Source organism: Podarcis vaucheri (assembly GCF_965113315.1).
Source record: "Podarcis vaucheri genome assembly, chromosome: 13".
NCBI classification, from domain to species: Eukaryota; Metazoa; Chordata; class Lepidosauria; order Squamata; family Lacertidae; genus Podarcis; species Podarcis vaucheri.
In genome coordinates, this window is record NC_138751.1 from 13,302,847 (window position 1) to 13,328,255 (window position 25,409).

The 25,409-nt window shown below is 40.7% G+C and overlaps 1 protein-coding gene across 1 annotated transcript in view; it reads right to left on the reverse strand.

Moving 5' to 3' along the window:
- Nucleotides 1-12,919: 12,919 nt before the first annotated feature.
- LOC309516476 (vomeronasal type-2 receptor 26-like) overlaps nt 12,920-25,409 on the reverse strand; it is a gene marked incomplete at both ends in the record, with an annotated part of 18,559 nt that continues 6,069 nt past the window's right edge. The window contains 4 exons of the mRNA XM_082195242.1: nt 12,920-13,821; nt 15,119-15,245; nt 16,968-17,195; nt 17,846-18,706. Of these exons, the coding sequence (XP_082051368.1) occupies nt 12,920-13,821; nt 15,119-15,245; nt 16,968-17,195; nt 17,846-18,706 (2,118 nt within the window). The remainder of the gene's footprint in view (nt 13,822-15,118; nt 15,246-16,967; nt 17,196-17,845; nt 18,707-25,409) is intronic.

A 25,409-nucleotide genomic window follows, 5' to 3' on the forward strand; every position in this document is an offset into this window, starting at 1 on the left:
CAGGCTTGGTCTTTCCAACCAATTGAGGGAGGGGCCCCAACCATTTCCTGTCTCACATAGAGCCCCTTTCCCTTTGTTCTCCTAATGGCCCATCACCCAGGCAATCACCTCAACACAGGAAGGTAGCCTGGCTTATATTTTAACACTTGCTCAATCCTGGGGTTAGAAGGTTCTGACATGCAGCCTACTTCTCCTATCCAAGCCCAAATTCATAACAGTATATAAAATGATATAATGTTAAAAGCTAAATTGCAAGTCAGCAAGAAGAAGTAGAAACAGCAGAATATGGGTAATTCATGTATGATGAATGATTTTATACCATTAGAAAGAGTAATATTTGAAAGTAGCAGATCCCTGTATAAGAATTTGTTTCATTAGATGTTTCATAATGTGACTCCAAAGCTTTCCAAAAGAGATTCTGCTACCATGCATGAAGGTGTAAATTTGGAGTTCATTTGAGTCTCCTGACCTTCTACATCAAATAGATGCACTGCACTTCTCTTTCCCTATCTCTAACTTACTTGGGGTGTCTCTTCCTAATTGGTTCCCCAGATCTTTCTCTGTTTCTCATTGGTAACTTTGTGCTCAATTCCTTGTCATGCTGTTCTAGCTTGATCAGCAAATTTGATCAGCTAGTTTGGTCTTATACAATGAACCCACCCTTTCCTCATCTCGACAATGTGACAATGTGATGGATGGACACAAATTCCCAGCCTGTACACTGAAGAAAATAAATACTCTTGTGCTTTTTTTCAAGTCCTCCTTCTAATTAATAGATCCCTCTCATTCAGTTCTGGTCTCAACAAAATAATGTAGTCCAAATGTACCAATATGGAAGTGGGGGGAGGAGATTTCTGGCCATTCTATTTTCCATATATGCAGGAAGTGCTGGGAGATGAATGTACACATAATCTACCCCTGAACCTCTATAAACTTGCACATATGAGAAGTGGATCTGTTTTGTGAGTTAAGACACATGCTGCCCTGAAAATGTGCCCAAACAGTTCTAAACCCAGAAATTCACAACACAGACAATTTCAAAAGCTAACTTTTATTACAGTTGGGTGCCGGGAAATGAGGTTTCAGCCCCTATTTTATAATCAATGCAATGCAATACTTTCATGCGTGCATTTTAATTCTAATATTCTAATTCATTCCTACTCCTTAATCTCAGTATGAACCACTTCTGGGGAACCCCATGGGATCATTAGGAGGGGCCCCTCTTCTTGTCCATTGCCACCAAGGATGCAGCCAGCCCAGTGCTCCTTCTGAGTGCTATATTTTTTAGAAACTCAACATGAATGCCTTCCTTGTTTTCTTATAATGGCAATGGCACCCATGTGAGAGGTGCCAGAACTGAGTTTTGGTGAGTTCTGTCTGAAGAAAAGCCCAGCCTCTTCTCTCACTGTGGTAAGTTGGTATCGTTCTCTTTTGTGGTATGTTGATATCCTGCCAACTTACCACCAAGCCTAGGACATCAGCAACCAACCCACGAGGCCTGCATGCTGGTCTAAGTTATTATCAGTTGCAATTACATGTACAGGCGGTGACCATTTTGCATGCGTCCAATGGATGTGTGACTGCTGATGCACATGCCATTTTTGGACCCAGAAGGGGGTGGAATAGGGGTGGAACAGGTTTATGTGAGACTGCTGATTCGTGTAATGACAGCCTCCACACAAACGGAGAGTTGCTGGGCTGTACACATTTTTTATTTCACACCTAAAAAATGGAGATACTGCAACTTCTTCCTCCACCACCAGCTGAGAGCAGGAGGATTTAATTATGCCAGGTGCTTCTATCAAACACACAAGTTTGAAAATCCCAGCAGCACAGAAGCATTCATCCAGGCTCTGACTACAGAGAAGCAAGCAATCTGAAGATTCAAACAAGCAACACTAAGGATGTTTTGAAGCCAGCTGGCATTGGGCGGTGGGGGGGACGGACCCCAAAAGGCTTCCCATTCTCCCCTCCTTGCTCGTCCAATTCTCCAGCTTTATCTTTTGTTTTTCTTTTTTAATTTTTATTTACGTTTGGAGCATATTGTCAAGAAGCAGATATAATTGTTGGGCTAAAAACCAGTGATATCCTGCCAACCCAAAATGATTGGAATCTTAAATAACTACATTTTGGGTGCTTGGCATATTTCTCTCCCTTTAAATTAGTTGGTAATTTATTTAGCTCTTTCCCTTTCTTTAATGTGGTCATGGTAATTGTCTATCTCTGCTGCTAAGGGCAAATGGCTATAACAAGTTGCCCCATAAGTTATATTTAATGTATATAAACATTTTCCCCGACTTAAAGTGGTGTCATGAGTCTTCCTTGGTGCGGGTGTGATGGCAAAGCAATGTTACTCAGATTAACTGTCAGATTTACAGTTTTGAAGAAAGCAGGTGGGGAAAAAGATATGTGTTGAAACAATGCAAGTAGTGGAGATTTTCAGGTAATAGACATCTGCACAGACTACCTGATCTGGGGGTGCAATCTGGGGCCCTGAATTGGGCTGGCTGAGGGAAACAACTGCCCTGCCTTGCATCAATTTGGGCGTAGGCTAATATTTAACTGATGTTTTAAACATTCTAATTAAAGTTGGGAGCAGGCAGGGAAAGGAGAGACGCCATCTCCTTCCCACTTTCCAGCTGACAGCAGAGAAAGGTTAAATCCTGTGGGGTGGAGGCCTGAAAAGGATTCTGGGTGCTTCTTTTCAGGGATAAATAGAAATGGCTTTACTAGATATTATGGACAATGACACAGACATTTGATTTCTTCATTTTCTTCTTATTAGGTGATCCCTATTGTTCAGCTCAGGCCTCAGCAAAATAATGTAACATTTTGGGGGAAAGATGCAACCCAACAACCCACCACTGGAGGCTAAGATAGAGAAGATCTCCACAGCCACCATGTATTTCCCCTTTGTGCTCATGTAGGTAGGAACAAAGGATAACCAAACACTGCAAAAGACCAACATGCTGAAAGTGATGAACTTGGCTTCGTTGAAACTGTCAGGTAATTTCCGGGCAAGGAAAGACACAGTGAAACTGACCAAAGCTAGGAAGCCCATATAGCCCAAGACACAGTAAAAGAAGGTCACCGTCCCCTCATTGCACTCCAGTACAATTTCTCCAGCCACTGACTTCATGTCAAGATTAGGGAATGGAGGAGAGATCACCAGCCACAGAGTGCAGATGAGTGCTTGGAGAAGGGAGCAGGAAAGGACAATAGAGTTTGCCAGTCCTTTCCCCACCCACTTCCTCATTCTGGATCCTGGTTTTGTGGCCATGAAAGCCAGAACCACAGTGATGGTTTTTGCCAGCACACAAGAAACAGCCACTGAGAAGATGATGCCAAAAGCAGTTTGTCGAAGGAGACACGTCACGTTGTCAGGATATCCGATGAACAGTAATGCAGAAAGGAAGCAAAGCAAGAGGGAGATGAGCAGAGCGTAGGTGAGGTCCCGGTTGTTGGCTTTCACAATGGGAGTGTCCCTGTGCTTCACAAATATTTCCAGTACCAGTGCCGTAATGAAAGCAAAGGAAAGAGCAGAACAGGCTAAGCTGAGGCCCAGAGGTTCTTCAAAGGACAAGAAAGTCACATGCTTGGGAATACATATAGTCTTATTTGTGTTTGGATACTTTTCATCTTCACATTCATAGCAGTCGTTCATGTCTGAGAAAGAAAAAAAAATGGTTCTGAATCCCAAAAATATGACCAGCATGCAACTACTCTTCCTCTATTTTTTTCATTTCAACATTTGGACCAGTTTTTTTTAAAAAATGAAGTATGTTAATTTGAATATATAATAAAAGGACAAATAGTATGCCAAGGTGATGGTGTAATTAAATCCAGGAGTAAATTAAGACAGCATAAAGTGCACCAGATGCAAAATCCATTAAGGAGGAGGGCTGCCGCTGCTTGAGCTGGCTAAAGAATGTCAGAGAGTAAACAAGCTTTTTAAATAGGGTTACACCACCCTTTTCTTTAGCTTAATTTAAGCTGGATTTCCAGATCATGTGACCAAGCAGAATAGCCTTCATGCATTGTATTCTAAGGACACCCCCCACCCTGGTCTCAACCCTATATGATATTTCCAGCTGTTACAGAATGCTCAATATGGCTCATCTGAAAATGCACTTTGTACTAATCCTGTTCACCCTGGTGGAGCTTGCTATAGGATTCTTCCTTAATAATAGCATTCAACATCACAAATTATCACACACATACTTTCATTAGGTCCCTGTTCTGCTGGATTTCTAAATATTTCATAAGCTGTAAAAAGGAACCTTGGTGATTGCATAATTTTATATGCATGTTTTCGATTAGAGGCAAAAAGGTATAAATATAGACAGTAAATTTCTTACCCTCCTGGTCTGAAATCTTCCCTTCTGGACATGGGATGCATTCATAGCAGCAAAATGCTTCCCCCTCATTCATCTTCCTGCAAAAACCAGGGCGGCAGCTCTCAGTACATACAGAATTAGGCTGTGTCTAAAACACAAATGAAAGAGAGAGATGTATAAAATAAGTGGACTCAAAGAAAAGCTAACAAGGGAAGTTGAGCTCTTACCTCTTTTACTGAAATAGTTATACCTGCAGGCCATAGTTCTATCTAGGAATATAACAACCAGAGGTTATAGGGATTAGGCTTTTTTATGGGGCTTATGTAAAAGTCAATGTCACATCATTTTTCTTCCTCGTTAAAGCATAGTCATAAATTTGGGATACAGGCACAGATGTGTGGGGGCCCAAATATTTCAAGTACTATCTAGATTGGCCCTTTTGGCCCTTTGGGTGTAATTTGTATTTATATTGTTATATGCCACACCAGTCTCTGAGAAGTGAGAAAATATGGGGTGGTTTTCCCAGGAGTTTGATTTTCTTTTGAGGAAGGCCAGTGGAGAGCACAGTCTTTAGTATACATGGCTTTTATTAAACATTTAAATATATAGCTTTATTGTTCAGCAAGCTTCCCTTTATGTGTTCTCCTCTCACTGATGCAAGATCCCAGGATTGGAAAGGGAACCAGGGTTTCATCCAGACTGATCCTCCAAACTCATAACAATATATCCAGTACCATCAAAATCTATTTAGAATTCCCTTCTTCAAGTTGTCAATTTATACATTCACTATCAGTGAAACAAGAACCAGTATACAGGCTGTGCATTCAGCTTATAACATTAATTCATAGCTTGTGCTATCTTTCACCCAATTTTATGAAGACTGACCAATGTACAATGAAAATATTTTTGTATGTTATGTTCAAGTCTTCAAAGTCACAATGGCTAATTGTAACATCCTACCTGGTTAAACCAATGGTGCCATTTTATGGCTCCCTCATTGATGGTCAACGCTTGCTGTGGAGGAGCCAGGGAATCCACCCCTCCAACCTTCACTCTCTGAAAGGATTGGTTAGAGGAAAGAATCCAATTGGTAATATGAAATCCAGCTAGTATCTCCCCATTCTGGTCCAAGGAAATCTTATCCCCAGCGCTGTTGTTAAATGAGATACCCCTCAGAAAATGATGGAGCTGCATTGAAAGAGAAAGTATAGAAAAGGCTTCAATTCAGCAAAGGACAATCATGATTTTTACTATCATGGCACGTTTCCCAATATCCACCTTGGAGGAAAGCAGTTTTCTTTTCATATTTTTATTTTTATATATATATATATATAAGATGTAAGCAAAGATTTATTCACATTTTGAAGTTCATTTCAAATTAAAGATTTTAAGATCTCCAGAAGCAAATGCACACAGTCATAAAAACTTTTTTAACAAAAAGTAGGAGATCTGTTCATTTTGTTGTCTAAAATATGTAACCTTGCTCTCTATAGACTCTATATGCTATGCTATGTGATATATTATTCCATTTATATGCCAATTTCAGAGGTAAATGGGGAATCAGCCCCATGCTCATCTAAGAGGTTGGTATGAATAGTTGAAGCAACAGGTTGAAGAAGGAATAGTACATCAATACCCATTTGTCTAGGTAGGCATGCCGGAAAAAAACCATGTTTTAAACAGGTGCCTAAATGAATACAGTGAAGGTGTCTGTCTGATGTCAATAGGCAGGGAACTCCAGTAGGCTGAACTTGAACCTAGAAAACAGGTGGACGAGTTCCCATTTGGCTTTATATGCATTTCAAGAGAGATAAAGCAACCATCTCATGCCCAAAGGGTAGTGAATAGAGGAAGTGGTTTGGGGGCAGCTGGGGAAGATTTCAAGAGCATTGCTGCACCCACATTGTTGACCCCTGCTGTGGTTGCATAGGAAAGGTATAAAACCAAAGTTTGCAAATGTATAAAATCAAAAGCTTTTGAAACTCTTTCATCAAAGGTATTCAACCCATTACCTGCCACAGATGTTGATTCTGAAATTCCATTCCTTCCCTGATCATTACTGGTCTGTGTTTGCCTCGAGATGTAGACATGGCATGTAAAGCATGGGCCACAGCATAGACAGCATTGTAGATGTTGTAGCTGTGGCTGGTCATGCTCATTTCAAAGAAAGGACCAGGAAGATTCTCCAGCTTCTCTTGCCCAGTGCAAACATCCCCCTTCACACTGGTAACAACTCGATTTGGAAATACACAGCCAAATGCCTGTTGCCAGAAGTCCAAAATGAAGCCATCTCCTTTTGGGCTGGAAGGGGTTTTGCTCTTGACAAATTGACGAAATCCTGGTGGATCATTTGAGTGAGTTGTGAATGAGAGAGCCCCATGGAATATTTCTGTATCCCAAGTCCGTTGAAAGACAAAAGAAGTGAGCTCCACCTGGGCTGTCATAATCCACACTCTACCTTTTGGTGTATTTGAACTTTGTTCCAGTTCTGATAGGTAAGGCAACCATCTAAAAAGTGCCAGAGCATATGATTCTCCATAAGCCAACACCACATTGGCTTTGCTATCATTTATTTTGTCATGTATTTTTGCCCCCAGTTTTAACATATCATTAATTTCAGTGATATAAGTAGGTTTGTGACTTCTTTCTATGAAGGCGAAACAGATGCCACTCTGGGAAAAAAGGGGAAACACAGTTTGCACAAATCTTTCTGCATTCTCATCATAGAAAGTCAGGATCCCAATCCATATCCACCGGAAATGCAGAAGCAAAGACAGGATCCCCTTATACTGGTTGTCTTCCTTGGGCACCATCTGGTAGAAGAAAAGGCCTGGGGTTTTATAATTCATCACTGGAGCAGGGCCATATATGAGCTAAACATAGTTGTGGTAGGAGGAGAAAGAGACAGAAGCAACAATAACTTTTAAATATTAGATTTGTGTATTACAAGCACCACTGGGGCAATTTCCATTTGGGCCTTCCAGTCCTTGCCATTTGGACTGCCCATGCTATTTTTGTTTAACCAAGCAACACTCACCTGCCAGTCAGCTGTTATCATATATCAGGCATTGGCTACCAATAGAAGGGCCCATCTGATTATTTGACATGTGCACATTTATTAATCAAAATCTACCTGGATGTTCCCATAATTTGACACACACACACACACACACACACACACACACACACACACACACACACACATATATATCACCTGTGGAACCTTATAGATATCCAAGATTGTTGCCACATGAAGGGAAGTTTGGGAGTCCAGTCCCCCAATGATGGCTATCAGGTTTTTCTTGATGTCACAGATGTAGTTGGGGACAAATGTTTCCAGTGTGGATATGAGTAACATTGTCGCATGAGAGGTCCATTTGGCATTGAAATAGCTGTCATAGATGTGGAAGCCTAAAGTGACATTGGGTAAGATCTGAGGGTTTTCGTTGATCTCCTTCACTGCATATTCCAAAGCAAGGATGTGCTGGTAATTCTTAGGCACCACACTAAAAAGAGAGTTTTACAACTCAGTTCCACCTCATCCTCATTAGTATTATTTATTACTGCAATTATTTAACTTTTTTTTTTTTTTTTACAGGGGAGGAAACTCTTGAGCAGATATCACTACAAGAAATCCTCCTATTTGCTCATAAGGGATGTAGGGGAAAATTCTATGGGAGGGGAGTGCAGACTTTAAAATGTCCCTGATATACCGGTACATTTTACATTTCTCCCACATCACATCTCTTTTGACCCAAACAATAGTTCTGCCTCTAGGACAAGGGTGGAGAGATGTTGCTCTACTACAATGTCTATTATTATTGCTGGACATTGCTGGCTGGAACTGATGTAGTCCAACAACCAGTGCAGGCCCACAGTTTAGTCACCCTTCCTCTAAATCTCATCACTCCAGTGTCGAAATAAGCAATCAAAATGCAGAAATGAAATTATCCAGTTCTTACTTTAGCTCTTCCAGCAATGTTGGTGGGGGTTTTTCGGTGAAGGCTATTGAAATGGAGATGATGATGCTGTGAGAGGCTATGCCACCAATGATAAGGTCTCCTTCCCAGTGATACTGATGAAGTGGATTGTATGGATCATGGACATGGCATTTAACAATGGCAGGTTTGCATATTGCATGAGGAAGTAGAATCAGCAGCAAGACCATTAATGCCACCATCCTTGGTACAATTTCCCTCTATAAACTAAGAAACCCCTAGTACTGTTACAGCTTATGAGACTGAAGTAGTCTGACCTAGTTGGCCTTTTAGTCTGCTCATATATCTGAAATCCAGAATGTGAAAACTGGGGGAGGTGGGGGAGGGATAATGATGACACTGATGGATCTTTGCTGGTTTCTGATTCCCACCTCTAGCTGTGATTTATGGAGGTAATATATTTTTATTAGCCTCCTCCAACATTTTATCCCTCAGATGTTTTGGGCTACGATTCACCGCATTCTAAGCTGGCTGCAGGTGCTGGGGTTGTAATCCCAAACAGTCCAAGGGCACCAGTTTTTAAAAGCTCAATTATAGTACCTTTCACAGACTTTCTCATAAGCTTTGATAGTGTACTGTGCAATACCATGAGGTGCTTTGACAAGTGGGAACTTTAATTACAGTTCTTTTGATAATTAATGGGAAGATAGTCACTTGTGTGTCTTTCTTAACAGAAGTTTTTCTTTCCTCTTAGCTGCATGAGATTTTGACTTACAATGATAAACAACAAGAAAAAAACCCCACTAGAAATCATAGCACCAGCTTATTGAAATTCTGACATGGAAAGAAGAAACATAGGGAGAAGAGGAGCTTTCAGTTACTTACATTGCATTCAAAGTTCACATGAATGAACAACAATTGCATTAGTTGGTCTCCATGTCTTGCCAACAGATGGCACCAGCTTTTATGCAGGAGAAACTAAAATCAGACATGGGTAATGTCTCTGCCAGCACGAAAAGACATTTCTAGTTCATTGGCAGTGCTCAATATTACCTCTTTTTATTCTGGTGTCTCTTTTTTCTTAACTCATTTTGTCACTATTTTCTTTGTCAAAATGTAAACGTTGTGCCAGAAATAGGTTATTATATTTTCCCTTCCCTTTCTTTGTGCTTACAAATGGGAATATAATTTAAGGACAGATATATTTATTCTTGTACTCCACTCCAATCTCTAAGTGGTGTTAGATTCCCAGGTCTTCAGGCGCTCAGCCAGGCTTTGTGTTTCATTTTGGAATTAGGCACAGCAGAGACTGTGGCGTTTTTAGTATATATGGTTTATTTACACATACAGTGGTACCTCGGGTTACAGATGCTTCAGGTTACAGACGCTTCAGAGTACAGACTCCGCTAACCCATAAACAGTACCTCGGGTTAAGAACTTTGCTTCAGGATAAGAACAGAAATCGTGCAACAGCGGCGCAGCGGCAGCAGGAGGCCCCATTAGCTAAAGTGGTGCTTCAGGTTAAGAACAGTTTCAGGTTAAGAACGGACCTCCAGAACGAATTAAGTTTTAACCCAAGGTACCACTGTATATACGATCTGAGCCTACGATGGAGGGATTCACAGCATTAGCACCCCTTAAATGTCAAGTTTTTCTCATACTTGGAGCCTTTCCATTCAAACAGACATAAAACATTGCTCTTGGACTCTTTCTCCAGTTTGTTGCTTTATTTCTAGGTCACATCAGTTCAAACTCTCAACTATAAACCCAGGCTTTGGCCTTCCAACCATTTTTTGTCTCATATAGAGCCCCCTTTCCTTTATTCTCCTAACGGCCCATCACCCAGGCAATTACATCAACATAGGAAGGTAGCCTGGCTTTTTTGGGGGGGGTGTGTGTGTAAAATAATTTTTATTAATTTTCAGTTACAGAAATCCAGTATATGCCACATTATATCAATACGAAGTTCCTCTGCACATTTCACATTAACATTAAAAAACCCAAAAAGAAAATGTTTTTACCCCCTCCCCCTAAATCCCCAGACTTCCCTCCACCCCCTCTTCTGTTTCTTTAAATAAACGAAATCATCTTACATTCCAGATCCCTTTACCCAATTTCTACTAAACAATTAAACTTATGATATGCTGCACAGATATTTTAAACATTCAAACCACTTTATATATTACACATCCAGACATCCGCAGCGTGGGGAGCCCTGCAGGAGTTCCCCGCAGGGCACCCCACGCTGCAGATAGCAGCCTGCCGCCCGGCACGAGAGGCGCTCTGAAGCAGAGCGCCCCTCACGCCAGAGAGACATCCGCAGCGTGGGGAGCCCTGCAGGAGTTCCCCGCAGGGCACCCCACGCTGCAGATAGCAGCCTGCCGCCCGGCACGAGGGGCACCCTGAACCAGAGTGCCCCGCGCGCCGGACAGACATTCACAGGTGGGGAGCCCTGCAAGAGTTCCCCGCAGGGCTCCCCACGCTGCGGATAGCAGCCTGCCGCCCAGCACGAGGGGCGCCCTGAAGCAGAGCGCCCCTCACGCCAGAGAGACATCCGCAGCGTGGGGAGCCCTGCAGGAGTTCACTGCAGGGCTCCCCACACTGCGGATAGCAGTCTGCCGCCTGGCGCACGGGGCACCCTGAACCAGAGCGCCCCGCGCGCCGGGCAGACATCGGCCAGCCCCACAAGCTCGGGGGACAGCAGGGAGGCGCAGCGCCGCCATCCCACTGTTCCTCGACCTGGTTCGGCTTCCCCGACCTGGTTTTGGGGGGGAAATAAAGGGGGAAAAATTCCTTTATTCCCCCCCCCAAAAAAAACTAGGTGCGTCCTATGGGACAGAGAGTCCTATGGGACGAAAAATACGGTAAATCTCCTCTGGAAGGGGCTTCCTATTAGGGAAATTCCCAATTTCAGCCCTTCTTCTTTCCAAGTTTTTCTCTGTCTCCACAGTTGTGATTTCACCAAAATTTCTCTAGCTATTTCCGGCCTGTAGTCATATTTAAGGCTCCTCAAGAAGCTGCTACCAATTAGGGCCCTTTCCAATTTCAGCTCCTCTTGTCTTGACACTGGTGATTTTACCAATACTTCCTCAAATGCTTTCTGTGTATACTGCCCTTCAAATCCCCCTACTCTTTCCTTTCGGGTTTTCTTCATAACCATTAGGCTTTCCCCCTTTACAAACTTTTCCTCCTGTCTTTGCTCAAGAGTCTCCCCTGAGTTTATTCTTCTTGTTTCTGGTTCTTCCACTGTGTTATTATATTGATCCAATCTGGTAGTGATGGTCTCTGATATCTTAGCCATACTTTCCATAAATTCTCTTTTCCATTGATACAAAAATGCCATAGTCTCAGCGTCTGAGCTCATCTCTGCCCCCCGACCTTCCATTGTTTCCAGAACAGCCAGTTTCCCCTTTCACTTCTGATTAGGTCCAAGGACATTCAGTACAGTTTCCCAGTAAATACTGGGGAGATCCAGTATTTTTCCATGGAAAGCATATTAAAACCACTTGTCCACTTTCCAAAATGTCTCAGAGGGGTACAAAGTCAGGATACTTGCAAACTGCTCCTTAAAGTCTTAATTGAGTTTGTTGAGCCAACTACAAACTTCTTTGTTCTTTGATTCCCTCCAGCTTGGCTTATATTTTAACACATTCTGGATCCAGGGATTAGAAGGATCTGATATGCAGCCTACTTCCCTCTGTTCTTCCCCAAATTTGTAACAGTATACAAAATATTAAAAGCTAAAATACACAACAGCGAGAATAGGAACTAGCCCAGGCTCTTCTGTCATTTTGTTGGTATCCTGCCAACTTATGGTAATTGTCTTTCTCTGCTGCTAAGGGCAAATGGTTATGTTTTAACCAATGTTATATTTAATGAATATAACATTTCCTCCAATTTAAACTGGTGTTTTGAGTCTTCCTTGGTGTGGGTGTGACGGCAAAGCATTTTTACCCAGACTAACGGTCAGATTTACAGTTTTGAAGAAAGCAAGGGGGAGGGGGTAAAGGAGAGGCAGAGCAGGTCCTTCATAAACTTTATAGCACTTAGTGTTTATATTTTGTGACTGTTTTTATGTTCAGTTTTAAAGGATTTCTACAGACTAATCCTATGAAATCTCCCACTGGAATGATGCAGGGACGTACATTAACAGAGCTACACACAGAAAAATAAAACGGGATTAGACAGTGTAAAAGTGTTCATCTCTAGTGCAAATTAGTTGCGGGGAAGAGCATGAGAGTAGAAAAGTACAGTGACGAGGCCTAAGAACAACAAATGCAGAGTTCACAGTGAGCAGAGGAAAATATAAAGTAGATCTGGACTTGCTGGGGACTCAGTGCTTTGAAACAGTTCAGGTAGTGGAGATTTTCAGGCAATATATATGCTCAGTGGGCATCTGCACAGCCTACCTTATCTGGGGGTGAAATCTGGGGCCCAGGATTGCGCTGGCTGAGGGAACAACTGCCTTTCCTTTGCATCCATCCTGAGAACAATTTGGCAGCAGGGCTAATATTTAATTGGTGTTTTAAAAATTTGGGTTCAATCCTATGGGGTGGTAGCCTGAAAAGGATTCTGGGTGCTTCTTTTCAGGGATAAATACAAATTGCTCTTTTAGATATTACAGTGACATATATTTTGATTTCTTTAGCATTTTCTTCTTATTAGGTGATCCCTATTGTTCAGCTCAGGCCTCAGCAAAATAATGTAACATTTTGGGGAAAAGATGCAACCCACCAAGCCAGCACTGGAGGCTAAGATAGAGAAGATCTCCACAGCCACCATGTATTTCCCCTTTGTGCTCATGTAGGAAGGAACAAAGGATAACCAAACACTGCAAAAGACCAACATGCTGAAAGTGATGAACTTGGCTTCGTTGAAACTGTCAGGTAATTTCCGGGCAAGGAAAGCCACAGTGAAACTGACCATAGCAAGGAAGCCCATGTAGCCCAAGACACAGTAAAAGAAGGTCACTGTCCCCTCATTGCACTCCAGTACAATTTCTTCAGCCACTGACTTCATGTCAGCATTAGGGAATGGAGGAGAGATCACCAGCCATACAGTGCAAATGAGTGCTTGGATAAGGGAGCAGGAGAAAACAATAGAGTTTGCCAGTCCTTTCCCCACCCATTTCCTCATCCTGGATCCTGGTTTTGTGGCCATGAAAGCCAGAACCACAGTGATGGTTTTTGCCAGCACACAAGAAACAGCCACTGAGAAGATGATGCCAAAAGCAGTTTGTTGGAGGAGACACGTCACCTTGTCAGGATATCCGATGAACAGTAATGCAGAAAGGAAGCAAAGCAAGAGGGAGATGAGCAGAGCGTAGGTGAGGTCCCGGTTGTTGGCTTTCACAACGGGAGTGTCCCTGTGCTTCACAAATATTTCTAGTACCAGTGCTGTAATGAAAGCAAAGGAAAGAGCAGAACAGGCTAAGCTGAGGCCCAGAGGTTCTTCAAAGGACAAGAAAGTTGCACGCTTGGGAATACATATATTCTTATCTTTGTTTGGATACTTTTCATCTTCACATTCATAGCAGTCATTCATGTCTGAGAAAGAAAAGCATGGTTCTTAATCTGAAAAATATGACCAACATGCCACTACTTGTAAATACGTAATTAAGATGATTTAAAAAGCATACAAGGAGTTCTGAACAATGGAGATTCAAAATGATGGAACCATGCTCTTCTCACCTATTGGATGTAAAATTCTGATTGGGTCAAAATGCAAGGCCACAGAGACACTTCACGTTCTCTGGCTAGAAGCCAATTCAAATTAACCTGTCACTGTTCTGGTTGCTCACATTTACTTACTCCTTTATTAAGTAGTGAATGTGTATTTCAGACTTTGCAAATTTCTACATTAGATGACCTAATCAATACCTTTCAACTGTTTTCTGCATTTTGGTTTTTCAGACATTATGACACAATTCTCTGAAGTTTAAGGGTATCTAAATACATAGTTAAATAGGTTACCAGAAAGTAAATGCACATTCCAATATTACTTGTGTTATCTATCTATCTATCATGTATCATCTATCTATCTATCTAAAAATATTTTGAGAAAAATTGCAGGATTAAGTTTATAATAAATAAATGAATTATGGGCTAAAATTTGTGAAAGTAACAAGGATTAGAAACAGATCCAACCATCTCTAGCCAAAGTATCAAAACAGATTTCAAGGACTGCTGTAGAAGAAAACACCACAATTATGGAGCAATACTGTGCCAAGATGATGGCGCAATTGAAGCCAAGCATAAAATAAGCCGGCATAAAGTACACCAGATCCAAAATGCATTCTGAAGCAGGGATGCCACTGGCTGAGCTAGCTAAAGTCTGTAGGAGAGAAAACAAGCTTTTAAAAATAGGGTTACACCACCCTTTTCATTGACTTAATTTAGACTGTGTTTCCAGATCATGTGACCAAGCTGAATCATGGGCTTCATGTATCCTAAGTACACCCCCCTCCCGTTTCACCGCTGTAATATTCCCCTTTCAATGCTTACACCAGTTTAAGAAGCATATCACTCAGCTCAGCCTGCATAAGGGAGGTATAATAACATATTTCCAGCTGTTACAGAAACCACCTGGCTCATCTGAAAATCCACTGTACACTAATTCCCTTCAACCTCATTGAGCTTACTATAGGATTCTTTCTTATTAATAGCATTGAACATCCACCATCACAAATTATCCCCCCCACACATACTTTCATTAGGTCCCTCTTCAGCTAGATTTCTCAATATTTTATAAGCTGTAAAAAGGAACCTTGGTGAATGTATGGCTTTCAATGCATGTTCTTGATTAGAGGCGACAAGCTATAAATATATGCAGTAAATTTCTTACCCTCTTTGTCTGAAATCTTTCCTTCTGGACATGGGATGCAATTGTAGCAGCAAAATGCTTCCCCCTCCTTCACCTTCCTACAAAAACCAGCGTGGCAGCTCTCACTACATACAGAGTCAGGCTGTGTCTATTACACAAATAAATATATATATATAATAAGTGGACTCAAAGAAAAACTAAAAGGAGAGGTGAAGCTCTTTCTTAAAACAGATTCAGAGAAGAACAACAACATTCATTTCAGCAATTCATTTAATAGGTTGTTTCAGTTCCATTTGGACTCATTTTCTGACATTTCCCATTGAATTACTGAAATAAATGAACTTTTCCACAATTTTCCGAGTTTTACCTGTATACCGCTGAGGCTTACTTTGCATTAAGCAACACCACCACAACCCCTTAATGTCACTGTGGCAGAAAGAAGTGTTCATACCTAATCGGTATGAACTTTTCCACAATATTCTAATTTTCTGAGTTTCACCTGTACACTTGCTATTCTAAAATCTTGAATCATGGCCTGCATAAACTGCCTTCTTGAGTCTACAATGTGTCAAAGCTTTATATGATTTTTGTAAAAGGAGCCACAGTTTAGAAAGTGCTGAAAAATGGCATATGTACCCTTTTTTACTGAAATATTTATACCTGCAAGCCATAGGTCTGTTTTCTAATTTTGGTGAAAATCACTGATGCCATTTATTCAGGCTTCTCAAGAATGAGACACTTTCATTGGCTGACAAAGGTCAGAGTGGTTGAAACATGACTAATGCTTTACTTTTTAAAATAATTTTTATTTATGAATTCTGAAAAAGGAACAATTCAACTACATGATTAAAGAATATGGGAGCTAGAAGCAACCCTTTATTGTTTATCTTAATAGAATTCTATTTTTAAAAATATCTTGCTAATTAAACAAAATATTCTGTTTCAACCGTCAGCCCATGTGGTTTGACCCAATGTGTTTTTGTGCAATCTGCATTATATAATCCTACATCCTTGCCTTGGGTCTTTTAGCAAAGCCACAATAGAGAGCCACTGCTCTATATCCAGTAAGTGATGGCAGTTAACGCTCCACTGAGCTATTCAATTGTGGGCTTAATATCTGTATCAAAGGGGGAGCATTCAGATGCCATGGAAAATGATTCTTAGTAACTGCGAGGGGGTTACCAAGGTACAGAAATGGGTAAGGATTTCCTTGTTGATATTGTACAGAATATTTTAAACACCAAAGACCTTGCTTTGTTCTTTAGTTCTGTCTAGGAATATAACAACCAAAGGTTATAGGGATTGGGCTTCTGTTATGTGGCTTATGTAAAAGTTAATATCACAAGTATTTCAGGTACTATCTAGGTTGGCCCATTGGGTGCAAATTCAGATTGTATTGTTATATGCCACACCTGTCTTCAGAAGTGAGAAAATATGTGGTGGTTTACCCAGGGGTTTGATTTCCTTTTAATGAAGGTTAGTGGAGACCACAGAGTCTTTAGTATATATGGCTTTATTTAAACTAGTTCAGCAAGCTTCCCTTTGTGCGTTCTCCCCTCACTGATGAAGGTTCCAAGGATCGGAAGGGAAACCTGGGTTTCATCCAGACCGATCATGCAAACACATAACAATATATTCAACATCATCAAAATCTTTTTAGAATTCACTTCTTCAAGGTGTCATTCAATATATTTATTTCAGTGTAACAGGAAATGAGTAAGGAGGCTATGCATTTAGCTTATAACATTAATTCAAAGCTTGTGCCAACTATAATCCAATTTTATAAAGACTGAACAATGTACAATGAAATTATCTTTGTATGTTATGTTAAAGTGTTCGCATTAACAAATGGGTGATGTTCGCATCCTACCTGGTTAAACCAAAGGTGCCATTTTATGGCTCCCTCATTGATGGTCAACGCTTGCTGTGGAGGAGCCAGGGAATCCACCCCTCCAACCTTCACTCTCCGAAAGGATTGGTTGGAGGAAACAATCCAATTGGTAATATCAAATCCAGCTAGTATCTCCCCATTCTGGTCCAAGGAAATCTTATCCCCAGCGCTGTTGTTAAATGAGATACCCCTCAGAAAATGATGGAGCTGCATAGAAAGAATAGATACTCCAACTTTAGAGGTCAATGGGGAATCAGCCCCATGCTCATTGAAGAGGTTGGTATGAATAGTTGAAGCAACAGGTTGAAGAAGGAATGATGATAAAAGCAAAGTATGGAAGATGGCTATGTCATGCTTGGATAGAATTCATTTTCTTTTGTTCTCTTTCATTATTTCTACTTTAAATTCAATTAGCTTAAAAGAAGAAATTTAAAAGATTTAAAATAATACAAATTAGCGGTAAAATGAAAAGATTAAATAATGTAAAAACCCAGTAACTGGTCAGGTTTGCCTGAGGAAAAATGTTTGAAGCAGGTGCCTAAATGAATACAGTGAAGATGTCTGTCTAATGTCAATAGGCAGGGCAATCCAGTAGGCTGAATATGAACCTAGAAAAGCATGTAGAGAAGTTCCCATTTGTCACTATGTGCATTTCAAGAGAGATAAAGCAACTATATCATGGCCAAAGGGCAGTGAATTGAAGAATTACCTTTGGGGGCACCTGGGGAAGATTTCAAGACCATTGCTGCACCCACATTGCTGACCCCTGCTGTGGTTCCATAGGAAAATGACTATTACCAAAGGGATAAAATGAAAGGCTTTTGAACCTCTTTGAGGAAGGGTGTGCAGCTCAGTACCTGCCACAGCGGTTTTTTGTGAAGCTTCATTCCTCCCCTGATCATTACTGGTCTGTGTTTGCCTCGGGATGTAGACATGGCATGTAAAGCATGGGCCACAGCATAGATAGCATTATAGATGTTGTAGCTGTGGCTGGTCATGCTCATTTCAAAGAAAGGACCAGGAAGATTCTCCAGCTTCTCTTGCCCAGTGCAAATATCCCCCTTCACACTGCCAACCACTCGATTTGGAAATACACAGCCAAATGCCTGTTGCCAGAAGTCCAAAATGAAGCCATCACCGTTTGGGCTGGAAGGCTTTTTGCTCTCGACAAATTGATGAAATCCTGGTGGCTCATTTGAGTGTGTTGTGAATGAGAGAACCCCATGGAGTATTTCTGTATCCCAAGTCCGTTGATAGACAAAAGAATTGAGCTCCACCTGGGCTGTCATGATCCACACTTTACCTTTTGGTTTATTTGAACTTTGTTCCAGTTCTGATAAGTAAGGCAACCATCTAAAACGTGCCAGAGTATATGATGGTCCATAAACCAAAACTACATTGGCTTTGCTATCATTTATTTTGTCATGTATTTTTGCACCTATTTTCAACATATCGTAAATTTCTGTAATATAAGTAAATTTGTGATTTCTTTCGATGAAGGCAAAACAAATGCCACTCTGGGAAAAAAGTGGAACCACAGTTTGCACAAATCTTTCTGCATTCTCATCATAGAAAGTAAAAATCCCAATCCATATCCACCTAAAATGCAGAAGCAAAGACAGGATCCCACTATACTGGTGGTCTTCCTTGGGCACCATCTGGTAGAAGAAAAGGCCTGGGGTTTTATCATTCATCACTGGAGCAGGGCCATATATGAGCTAAACATAGTTGTGGTTGGAGGAGAAAGAGACAGAAGCAACAATAACTTTTAAATATTAGATTTATGTATTTCTGGCAACATTGGAACAATTTCCAATTGGGCCTTCCATACCCTCACTATTTGGGCTGCCCATGCTATTTTTGTTTAACCAAGCAACACTCACCTGCCACTCAGCTGTTATCATATATCAGGCATTGGCTAGGTCCAAAGGGACATCTGAAGCAATAACTTAAGTGTTTTCAATACTTTACCTGTTGCTTGGATCTGTCATTAGCAAGGCTGACCTCATTATTTGAAATGTGCACATTTTATTATACAAATCTATCAGGATGTGCCTAGTTTCCATGACATGTCAGAAAGATACATATCTCACCTGCGGAACCTTATAGATATCCAAGATTGTTGCCACATGAAGAGAAGTTTGGGAGTCCAGTCCCCCAATAATGGCTATCATGTTTTTCTTGAAATCACAGATGTAGTTGGGGACAAATGTTTCCAGTGTGGATATGAGTAACATTGTGGCATGAGAGGTCAATTTGGCATTGAAATAGCTGTCATAGATGTGGAAGCCTAAAGTGACATTGGGTAAGAGCTGAGGGTTTTCGTTGATCTCCTTCACTGCAAATTCTAAAGCCAGGATGTGCTGGTAATTCTTAGGCACCACTCTAAAAAGAAAGTTTCATTTTCTATCACAAGGCCATGTAACACTTTCTAAATTTATCACAACTAATTTCTGCATCTTCCTCCTTAGTATTATTTATTACTGCCATTATGTAAGTTTTTTTGCATGTGAGGAAACTCTTGAGCAGTTATCACTACAAGTGATCCTCCTCCTTGCCTACAATGGTAGAAAAGGAATACAGGGGGGAAATTCTATGGGAGGGATCACAGATTTTAAAATGTCCCTGATGTACATTTTTAATGCAGGCTTCATAATCTGTGTAGAAGTTCTTCCCTTATTTCTTTATCTTGGGGCCCTGAGGCAAAATTGATGCAGTTATTTCCACAACAATATTACATATCTTTATATGATATCTGAATGTTTAATTCAGTGGGGAACGTGGAAACATTTTTAAAGAAAAACTAGTGGAGATCCTCCTGACCACATTTCTCCCACATCACATCTCTTTCGACCCAAACAGTAGTTTTGCCTCTAGGTCAAGGGTGGAGAACAGTGGCCCTCCAGATGTTGTTGTACTACTATGTCCATTATTATTGATAGAACTAATGGAGTGCAACAACCACTGAAGGCCACAGTTTAGCCACTCTTCTTCTAAAACTGATCGCTCCATTGTCCAAAGAAGGAATCAAAATGCAGAAGAGAAATTATCCAGGTCTTACTGTAGCTCTTCCCTCAATGTTGGTGGGGGTTTTCCGGTGAAGGCTATTGAAGTAGAGAGGATGATGCTGTGAGAGGCTATGCCACCAATGATGAGGTCTCCTTCCCGATGATACTGATGAAGTGGAGTGTGTGGATCTTGGATGTGGCATTTAACCATGAGAGGTTTGCATATTGCATTAGGAAGTGTAACCAGCAAGAAAACCAATAATGCCACCATCCTAGGCATATTTTCCCCCTATGCACTAAGATAACCCTAATACTCTTACAGCTTTTAAGACTGAAGTAGTTGTCCTTTTAGTCTGATCATATTTCTGAAACCCAGAGTGTGAAAACAGGGTGGGTGGGGAATAGTGATGACACTGATGGATCCTTGCTGGTTTCTGATTCCTAAGTCCAGCTGTGATAGCTGGAGGTAATATATTTTTATCAGGTTCTCCAACCTTATATCCTTCAGATATTTTGAACTATATTTCACGGCATTCAAAACAGGCTGCAGGTGTTAGGGTTGTGATCCAAAACAGTCCAAGGGCACCAGACTTTGAAAGATTCAATTATGGTACCTTTCACAGACTTTCTCATTAGCTTCAAAAGTGTACTGTGCAAATCCATCAGGTGGTTTGACAAGAGGGAACATTAATTACAGTTCTTTTGATAATTAAAGGGAAGATAGTCACTTGTGTATCTTTCTTTACAGTTTTTATTTCCTTTTTGCTGCATAATATTTTGAACAAGAAGGAAAAAAAAATCTGGAAACACAACCCAACAGCGGGAGGAAATGAAAATGTTTGATCATAACACTGGCCTCTTGAAATTCTGACCTGGAAAGAAGAAACCAATGGAGTGGGGGGGGCCTTACACTACTTACATTGCATTCAAAGTTCACAGAAAGAAGAGCAATCACATTAGTTGGTCAACTTGTCTTGCCAATAGATGGGAGAAAGGCACCAGCTTTTGTGCTGGAGTAAATAAAATGAAGCATGAATAATGTCTTCTCCAACATGGAACAAATTTTTAATTCGTTGGCACTGCTCAATTTTACCTCTTGTTATTCTTGTATCTCCCGTCCCTTCTCTCCTTTTGTCACTTTTTTCTTTGTCAAAATTTAAACAGTTGTGCCACAAATACATTATTATTTTCCCCTTTCCCTTTCTGTGTGCTTTACAGGTAGGAATATAATTTAAGGGCAGACATACTGATTCTTGCCCAGCACCGCAGTCTCTAAGTGGTGTTAGATTCCTGGGTCTTGAGGCGCTCGGCCAGGCTTTGTGTTTCCTTTTGGAATAAGGCACAGCAGAAAGTTTGGCATTTTTAGGATATATGGCATATTTACACATTATATATGTCCTGAGCCTATGATGTGGGGTGAGGTGGTGGTGGTTCACAGCATTAACACCCCTAAAGTCTTTAGCTCCCCTCCCTTAGCAGTAGCCTTGGATTCAAACAGACATTCAAACATTGCTTTCTGACTCTTTCTCCAGCTTGCTGCTTTATTTCTAGGTTGAATTAGTGCAAACTTTCAACACTGTTTCACCTTCCAACCAATTGAGGGAAGGGCCCCAACCATTTTGTGTCTCACATATAGCCGCCTTTCCCTTGTTCTCCTAATGGCTTATCACCCAAGCAATCACCTCAACACAGAAATGTAGCCTAGCTTATATTTTAACACTTGCTGAATCCAGGGGTTAGAAGGATCTGACATACAGCTTACTTTCCCCTGTCCCAGCCCAAATTCATAACAATATATAAAATGATGTAATATTGAATGGTAGAATATAAAACAACAAGAACATGAAATAGCGGACTATGAGCTATATATGTACAATGAATGATTGCATACCATTAGAAAGAGTAATATTTGAAGGTAGCAGATCCCTGTATAAGAATTTTGTTTCATTAAATGTATCATAATGTGACCCCAAAGCTCTCCAAGAGGGATCCTATTACCATGCATGAAGGTGTAAATGTGGAGTTCATTGGAATCTCCTGACCTTCTGCATCTACAGTGAAAGACGGAAGCATTTATCCAGACTCGGACTACAGAGAGGCAACCAACCTGAAGATTAAAACAAGCAACAGCAAGAATGAAGCCATCTGGCATTGTGGGGGTGGTGAGGCAACCCTAAAAATCTTACCATTCTCCCTTCCTTCCTTGTGCAATTCTCCAGCTTTATCTTTTGTTTCTTCTCTTTTTATTTTTATCTGCTTTTGGAGCAAGGTGCCAAGACGTAGAGATCATTATTGGACTAAAAACCAGAGGAATCCAGCCCAACCCAAAATGATTTCAATCTCAAATAACTACGTTTTGAGTGTTTGACAAATTTATTTCGCTTTAAATTGGCTGGGAATTTATTTAGCACTTTCCCTTTCTTTGATGTGGTCATGGTATTTGTTTATCTTGGCTGCTAAGGGCAAACTGTTATAATAAGGTTTCTTTAATGTTATTTATAATGAATACAACCTTTCCCCAAACTTAAAGTGGTGTCCTGAGTCTTCCGTGGTGTGGATGTCTTTGCAAAACATTTTTACCCAGATTATCTGTCATATTTAAAGAATTGAAGAAAGCAAGGGGGGGGAGAGACAGAAGATGTCCTTCATAAACCTTTTAGTACTCAGTGCTTATATATATATTGTGACTGTTTTTATGTTCAGTTTTTAAAGGATTTCCACAGTCTTATCTTTAAAAACCTCCTTTAGAGTGGGGCAGGATGTATATTAACGCAGCTCTTGAAGAAAAATAATATTGGATTAGACAGGGTAAAAATTAAAGATTGGATTAATCTGGAAAATACCAATTTGCTGGACCTAGAGGTGTTCGACAATAGGTTCAGCTGGCATGCCTATTTATGGCAAAATAAAGAAAAGGTACATAAAGGATTTTCAAATCATATTATAAGAGGGCCCCTATACGAAGTGTGGGAGAGGAATAAAAAACCCCTAGAATGGAAAACACCCTGGTGGTTATTGCCAATGGACATTCTAATAATAATAATAAAAAATATGGAGGGAGAAAGGCTAACATATGAAGACCTACTGATAAGATCAGAAAGTGGATTGAAGATGAGAACGTATGAGGAGGTGAAAGATAAATTAACTGGCTGGCTACAATTCCATCAAATAAATGCAGTATGGATAGATGATAAAAAAGTAGGGATGAACGAAAAGAAATCCAAATTTCAGATAGAGATAATTGAAGGTAAATCCAAATTATTATCCAAGCCGCTAAGCCGCTTATCAGCTGATCCGATCAGCAGATAAGCCGCTAAAAGCCACTAAAAGCCGCTAATCCGCTAATCCTTCAATGGGCTTGCTTCGCAAGATGAAAAAACCGCTAGACGAAGAGAATCATAGAACGGATTCTTTTCGTCTTGCGAGGCACCACTGTAGCTGAATATGGGAGATTGAGGAGGTTTCTGGGTGCTTCTTTTCCAGGATACATACAAATCTCTGAACTAGATATTATAGCCAATGACACAGACCTTTGATTTCTTCATCATTTTCTTCTTAATAGGTGTTCCCTATTGTTCAGCTCAGGCCTCAGCAAAATAATGTAACATTTTGGGCAAAAGATGCAACCCAACAACCCACCACTGGAGGCTAAGATAGAGAAGATCTCTACAGCCACCATGTATTTCCCCTTTGTGCTCATGTAGGAAGGAACAAAGGATAACCAAACACTGCAAAAGACGAACATGCTGAAAGTGATGAACTTGGCTTCGTTGAAACTGTCAGGTAATTTCCGGGCAAGGAAAGCCACAGTGAAACTGATAAACGCTAGGACGCCCATGTAGCCCAAGACACAGTAAAAGAAGGTCACCGTCCCCTCATTGCACTCCAGTACAATTTCTTCAGCCACTGACTTCATGTCAAGATTAGGGAATGGAGGAGAGATCACCAGCCATACAGTGCAGATGAGTGCTTGGATAAGGGAGCAGGAAAGGACAATAGTGATTGCCAGTCCCTTCCCCACCCACTTCCTCATCCGGGATCCTGGTTTTGTGGCCATGAAAGCCAGAACCACAGTGATGGTTTTTGCCAGCACACAAGAAACAGCCACTGAGAAGATGATGCCAAAAGCAGTTTGTCGGAGGAGACATGTCACCTTGTCAGGATATCCGATGAACAGTAATGCAGAAAGGAAGCAAAGCAAGAGGGAGATGAGCAGAGCGTAGGTGAGGTCCCGGTTGTTGGCTTTCACAATGGGAGTGTCCCTGTGCTTCACAAATATTTCTAATACCAGTGCTGCAATGAAAGCAAAGGAAAGAGCAGAACAGGCTAAGCTGAGGCCCAGAGGTTCTTCAAAGGACAAGAAGGTTGTATGCTTAGGAATACATATAGTCTTATTTTTGCTTGGATAGTTTTCATCTTCACATTTGTAGCACTCATTCATGTCTGAGAAAGAAAAGCATGGTTCTTAATCTGAAAAATATGAGCAACAATCCACTGCTTGTAAATACATAATTAAAATGATTAAAAAAGGATATAAGGAGTTCTGAACAATGGAAATTGAAAATGATGGAACCTTGTCCTTCTCACATATTGGATGTAAAATACTGATTGAGGCAAAATGCAAGGCCACAGAGACACTTCCTGTTCTCTGGCTAGAAGCCAACTCAAATTAAGCTGTCACAGATCTAGTTGCTAACACTTAGTTACTCCTTAATTCAGGAGTACAGTGGTACCTCTGGTTGCGAATGGGATCCGTTCCACAGGCCCGTTTGCAACATGAAAAGAGCACAACCCGCAGCAGCACGTCTGCACATGCACGGCTCGGTAGAAGCACACGCTTCTGCGCATGTGTGAGTGGCGTATTTGGAAGTAACCCTGAACATAACATGAAGCAGACGTAACCAGAGGTACCACTGTATTTGTGTAATTCAGTCTTTGCAAATTTCAACATTTGAAAACTTAATCAACACCTTTCAATTAGTTCCTGGATTTAAGTATTTCACACTTCTCCAAACATTACGGCACAATTTTCTGAAGTATAAGGGCATAAAAATACATGTTTAAATATGTTACCAGAAAATAAACACAGATTCAAATATTTGTAAGAAAAAATATATATTCCTACAGACATTTTGAGAGAAAATGCAGGAATAAGTATATAATTAAAAAAATTAATTATGGGCAAAAATATGTGAAAGTAACAAAAACTAGAAACAGATTCAGCCATCTGTAGCCAAAGTGTCAAAACTGATTTCAAGGTCTGCTGTAGAGGAAGATATCACATTTAGGTTGCCATACTATGCCAAGATGATGACATAATGCAAGCCGGGCATAAATTATGACGGCATAAAGTACAGCAGATCTAAAATCCATTCTGAAGCAGGGATGCCACTTCAGAAGGCTATCAGAGAGA